Here is a 6,411-nt window from a genome sequence, read left to right on the forward strand (position 1 = left end):
GAAGACTCAGTCTCAATCGACAGACTAAAACCCGCACACTGTGACATTGATCAACCTGTTCAGGTACATGAACCACCACGAACGGGAAGACCGAAGAAAGCACAGAACACGGGAGAGAGTAAAACGGGTGCAACCAACCAGGAGAAAAGTATGATCTTTCCTGATGAGGAAACGTTGCAGACCGAATCCAAACGCACTGAAAGGGGACGATTATCCAAACCCCCTGATCGGCTGGATTTATGACAAATGAACAAAAGCTCTGGCGGGAGCTATGTAGTGTTATACATTGTTAATATGTTGTGTTGCGAGCTTTAGTAACATTTTGTTATTTATTGTTATTTTGCAGTTGTTACCCTAAAAGTAATTTTGTCAACTGAATAAAGTTACAGTGCTATGTTTTTAGATGTCTGGATGGATTGGCACCTGAATATTTGCAGGAACTGATTCAAAAATATGAACCCACTCGAAATTTAAGATCAACTTAGTCCCAACTTCTAAAAGTTACCACCACAAAATTCACTTTCGGTGAAAAAGCCTTTTCATTAATAGCTCCACGCCTATGGAACGCACTTAGTCCTCGGACAAAGTCCTGTGAAAATTTATCATCTTTCAGGAAATGTCTGAAGACTGAGTTGTTCCACGATGCTTATTTTTCATAAAATAGATGTTGCTTTGATTTTGTTTTTTTGTTTACATGCATATTATGTATCATGTAGTGTCGTGATTTTTAATTTTGTTGTTTTTAAACATTTTTATTTTTATTATGTAAAGCGCCGCAGAGCACGATTAACGTGGATGCTTAGGCGCTGTATAAATTCATTATTTACTATTTACTATTTACTGCACACAAAAAATACAAAGTGAAAAATAAACAAATTCGAAGGTTGACTGAAGTGAAGAATTTATCAATAAAAATGAGAGGAGATAGATTGAAATGGTTCGGATATTTTAAGAGACGAAAGAGGGAGTACGAGGAGGAAAGAATTGGAATATACAATTAGCGGGATAGAGAGAAAGAAGGGACTCCAAAAGATTTGATGGATGGATAGGGTAAAAGACGATCTGAATGAACTAGGCCTAGATGAAGATGCTGCTCTTAACCATCAAGCAATGGATATGTGGCATTCATTATAACAACCCTGCAAAATGCGGGATTAGCTGAAAGAAGAAGAAAAAGAAGAAGTAGAAGAAGAAGAAGAATTGTTATTGTACAAAACTGAAGCTTTTTACATTTTGCCATAAGTTGAACAGAACACCAAAGCTTAACAATTGTGTTGGTGCATGTAGACTCGCTCATGCTACAAAGTTATCTATTTCAAGTCAACTTTTTGTATGATCATATCAAGATTGGAAATTCCAGTTTTATTTTTACCAATAAACAACACCAACCAAACACGAACATTAGATAACAAAACAAAAAACATGTTCTTTTTACATAAAAATGAAATATATTACATAATACTGTGGATGTGGGAACAGAGATAAATTTAAATCAAAAATCAAAACTATGAAACTTATGAAAGTTCTATAATAACAGTATAAAAGTTCGGAATTTGAAACCTTTTTGGAAATGTGTAAAAACTAAATAGAAAATGAGGTAAAGGTTCTCTGATAAATCCAAGCAGAGATGTAACCATAGACGACAATGAAAAGTCTGAACTATTAAATTACTTTATTTCCATTGTTTTTTTTAATGAAGATGTTTCAAATTTTCAACTATTCCTGTTAGAAATAACTATAAATTTCTTGGAATTATTGATATCACACTTGAAATGATTTTACAAAATCTTCTAAGATTAGATCCCTCTAAAAGCATTGGTCCCGACGGTCTTCATCCCCATTTTCTCTAATGCGTGGCTCATGAGATATTGTCCACCCATAGCACATGAATGGTTAATGAGCAATGGAATTATTTGAGTAGGTAAAATAACCAAAATGATAATGATAATATAATATAATAATAATGTACTTTATTCATCCAAAAGGAAATTTTTGTACAGACGTATGAAATGCCGACAATGATACATACATAAATATAATATACGTAAATATAATGTGGTAAAGTAAAATTTGGTCATAGGTATGTATAGTGTAATAATATTGTAGGCTGTAAGAATAATTACATAGTGTAAATTAAGGGACATATAGATTATAGAAGTGTAAAGATATAAATATCTAAAAATGTTATATTGATGTCAACATATTAGAAAAAAAAAGATCAGTAAAAAGCTAAGAATTAGTTACAGAATAATACTATTGTAAATTGACTGAGAAAAATTACATAGTATAAATTACATGGCACGTAATGTAGAATAAAAAGGTCAATAGAAAAGTTGTAGTAAGCGATTTCATAAATTGATGTTTAAAAATTGTGGGTATGGAGTAAATTTTTAAAAAAAGGTTTCAAAGTTAAAACAGACGTAGACCAAAATTTATAAATTATTTTCCTTATTAAAAATTCTGCAACTGTAAGGTAAAAAGGATCGGAGGTGTCTTTCACTTTTTGTTCGTATAGACAACAATCGGTCACTTCTGTACGACTTAGTGATCTGAAGATTTAAAGGTGAGTTGGATTATCTAAAATATTCTAATTTTACTTAAGCAGTATTCTGAATATAAATCATTAAAAGACATGGATCCTGTAGTAAATTTATTAGCTCTTTTAATAATCCTGTCAAAGTTAGCTTTTGCTGAGTTAAGACAACCCCCCCCCCCCCAGGCAGTAATACAAAAAACCAAAACACTTTCTATTATACAGAGCTATAAAATAACGTACAAAGTGTTTTGTCAATGTTAAGTTGGGACAATTTCCTTAAAAAATAAAATACTGGGTGTACGCAAATTTAAGGCAAATTTTACCAAAATCGAATCACTTGTAATAACATTGCGTTAAATACCCGAGTAAAACCCCTCTAAATAACAATTAGAAAAACTCAAGGGCAACATAAAACAATCCAAAAAAAAAAAGGTTTAATCCAAAGGTTACATTATGCAGGTCTGACATCCGACCGCACTTTTGGGCCTAGTCTAACATTGTTGTAATGGACAATATTTTGCTTCAGTTTACAACAATGGATCTATAATGAATTGGATTATCAGATCTGCAAACAAGTGCACGTCGGTTTAAAGCAATTCATGATACGTTTTAACTGCGATTTTCTAAGATAACATGAGTCATGAATTCAAGACCAATTTTTTCTTCACCATGAACGAATGCATTGCAAACTGTTCTTTTTTAAAAACATAATTATAGAAATTGTATATTACATAATACTGCGGATGTGGAAACAGCAATCAATTTAAATAAAAAATTAAAACTATGAAAATTATGAAAGATCTATAGGGAATGAGATTAGCGGAAGAGTAGCGTCCCTTGATTGGACGTCACCCATAGTCTGTGACGTCACTGGCGGAAAAGTTATTAGAGAGAGAACGTCATATTGGTTGTGCGCATGCGTCTCTCGTCCTCGCGGAATAATAAAACATTACAAGATGCATTGGGAACTGTTTCCATGGAAACGGCGTATGCGTAATCTTGATATGTCAACATCATATCTTGCAAATTTATGTACCCGCCGAATCAAAAACAAAGTATTGTAAGACAGCAAAAAAGATATAGATATGTGATTCTCATATTTTTGGTGGACAACTGTATGATACAATACAATATGATATAACATAGTGTTATATAACACAACACAACATAATAAAATACAATATTATATATTACATTGTAACGTAATATGAATATATTAAGGTATGATTATACAATATGATATGATTTAGTGTTATATAACAAAAAAGTATTTTTCCTGTGGTTATGAGTCTTCGGTTCACGGCCAAAATATACCTTATCTTAAATTTTCGAGTCACGAATAAAACAACTTAAATATTTCTTGGACAAGTTTTAATAAAATATTCGAAAACTGACGCAACTATCAAACGTGTATGTATGTATTGTGTGTTGATTGGAGTTAAAAAAGGCATCCATGTCAATAGATTGACAGGCATAGCAACAAAAGGTCTCAGAGAAACCATCAATAGCTTGACAGGCATAGCAACAAAAGGTCACAGAGAATTCATAAATAGCTTTACAGGCATAGCAACAAAAGGTCACAGAGAATTCATAAATAGATTGACAGGCATAGCAACAAGAGGTCACAGAGGAACCATCAATAGCTTGACAGGCATAGCAACAAGAGGTCACAGAGGAACCATAAATAGCTTGACAGGCATAGCAACAAGAGGTCACAGAGGAACCATCAATTACTCTTGTAAAAATAAACTCGTGATCTAGTTCCAGTTGAAAAGCGGCAATGGTGGATGAATAGATGGATAAATGGATGGATCGATGGATGGATGGATGGATGGATGGATGGTTGGTTGGATGGATGGATAAGTGGTTGGTTGGATGGATGGATGGATGGTAGGATGGATGGATGGATGGATGGATGGATGGAAGGATGGATGGATGGATTGATGGATTGATGGATGGGTTGATGGATGGGTGGATGGATGGATTAATGGATAGGTGGTTGGATGGATGGATGGATTGATGGATGGATGGATGGATGGATGCATGGATGGGTGGGTGGATGGATGATGGATGGATGGAGGGATGGATGGAAGGATGGTTGGATTGATGGATAGATGGATGGGTGGAGGGATGGATGGGTGGATGGATGGATGGATGGATGGATGGATTGATGGATGGATGGATGGGTGGATGGGTGGATGGATGGGTGGATGGGTGGATGGATGGATTGATGGATGGATGGATGGGTGGATGGGTGGATGGATGGATGGATAGATGGATCTTTTTAACACGTGGGACAGAACGAATGAAAATCGTATTAGAAAATAAATGAATAAAAAGAATGAGTTTTTATAAAGTGCAATATTCCATCAAATGTGCTTACTAGAGGTTCCGTCCCAATTGTCGTACTCAATATGTAAGACGAGACATGAGGCCTGTACGACGCTATCATTAGTTGTGACACATTGCCTGAGAACGGTAGATACTAAATATTTGAGCCATGGTAACAATTAGAGGTTTTAAATATGTTGTCGAGTTTATTGTGAAGAATAAATAGAATCGTGTAATCTGAAAAAAAAATTAATATTTGACATTTCTTGTCATTTAGCTTTAAAATCAATTTCTGACAACTGGTTTACCAAGACATATTACCGTTTTACCCAATGGGTCACATATTATACCATGTCTTTACAAATTCTCAATCATTTCCTATTTTTTCCAAGTCTTTTTTTGTTTTCTTGACTTTCTTTATGTAACCGTTGATTTACAAAGGATTTTAGAGTGATTCTATTCGGGCCTTATGCGGCTGTGTGGTCACTCGCCTTCGAATTTGACAGTTCAGGGTTTGAGTCTCGTTCTGAGCGGCGCATAATTGAGTCCTTGGAAAAGGCGCTTTACTTACAGTATTTCAGCATCCTTAATTGTAAAATAAGGAATTGGCCGTTAACAGCGTTGTCTCTGTCCAAAAATAAATGTAATATCGCCATGTCATACCGGCATATCTCGTCCTACATGTTAAGTGTTGTTGTAAGGACCCATTGTAAAGCGCTTTGAGCACGTTTTGTAGATATTGCCCTATATAAATGCTCAGATTTTTATGATTCTTATTCTCGTGTAGACGATTTCAATTTAAAGGTAACTAAACAGGATTTTTTTTTTTGGTGTATCGGACACAGGAGATCAAATCTTTCAGATCTTCTCTGTAATCAGAACTCATGTTATAGTACGTGATGACATTACAGCACGCATTTATTAACGGAAAAATGCTAAGTAGCTCATTCAAAGCTTTGGGTTTCAACATTGACAGGATATTAAGTATTGAACTCGTCACATGACACACAAAAAACACAAAAGACACCACTACCATCATACGAATGAGTTTCAATTCCTTTTGTTCCATTTTGGTTCAGAATCCGTCTGTGTTCGGGATGACGTGGCCAATCGAAATCTGTTTGCTTGGACAAGATGAGCAATCAGGATGGCATTAAATACGGTCACGCACACAACACTCAATAGTCGTAGAACACCAAATTCTGTTATAACCAAGTCTCTTCTTATCGTGACAGGTAGTAGGAAAGTCTCATTGATAAACATACTGTCAGGAAGATAGTCTACAATAACCATTGTAATAGCTAAGGGAATAGATAAAAGAAAGATGACAATTAATACAATGCGCGTACGGCATTTTGTAAATATGGATTTGACATTGAATGGACACGTCACACAGGCCATTCTCTCCGCTGATATGTAGGTCAGTGACAAACAGGAGCTGGTAATGAACGCATGCCGAATATCGGCCATTGCTATTACGAACTTATTAAAACTTCTAATGTTAAAAATCAATATAACACGTGTTAGTCTCAAAACAAAATCTA

General features: G+C 34.8%; 1 protein-coding gene across 1 annotated transcript in view; it reads right to left on the minus strand.

The window, feature by feature from the left end:
• Positions 1 to 1,951: 1,951 nt before the first annotated feature.
• The window catches only part of LOC144979407 (uncharacterized), an 11,758-nt gene continuing 7,298 nt past the window's right edge, over positions 1,952 to 6,411 (minus strand). The window contains exon 2 of the mRNA XM_078926053.1: positions 1,952 to 6,411. This exon is cut by the window's right edge and continues 418 nt beyond it. Coding sequence (XP_078782179.1) covers positions 5,918 to 6,411 — 494 coding nt within the window. The 3' untranslated portion in view covers positions 1,952 to 5,917.

The sequence above is a fragment of the Berghia stephanieae genome, chromosome 9 (genome assembly GCF_034508935.2).
Source record: "Berghia stephanieae isolate SIO BIC M18660-M18661 chromosome 9, UCSD_Bste_1.3, whole genome shotgun sequence".
Classification (NCBI taxonomy): domain Eukaryota; kingdom Metazoa; phylum Mollusca; class Gastropoda; order Nudibranchia; family Aeolidiidae; genus Berghia; species Berghia stephanieae.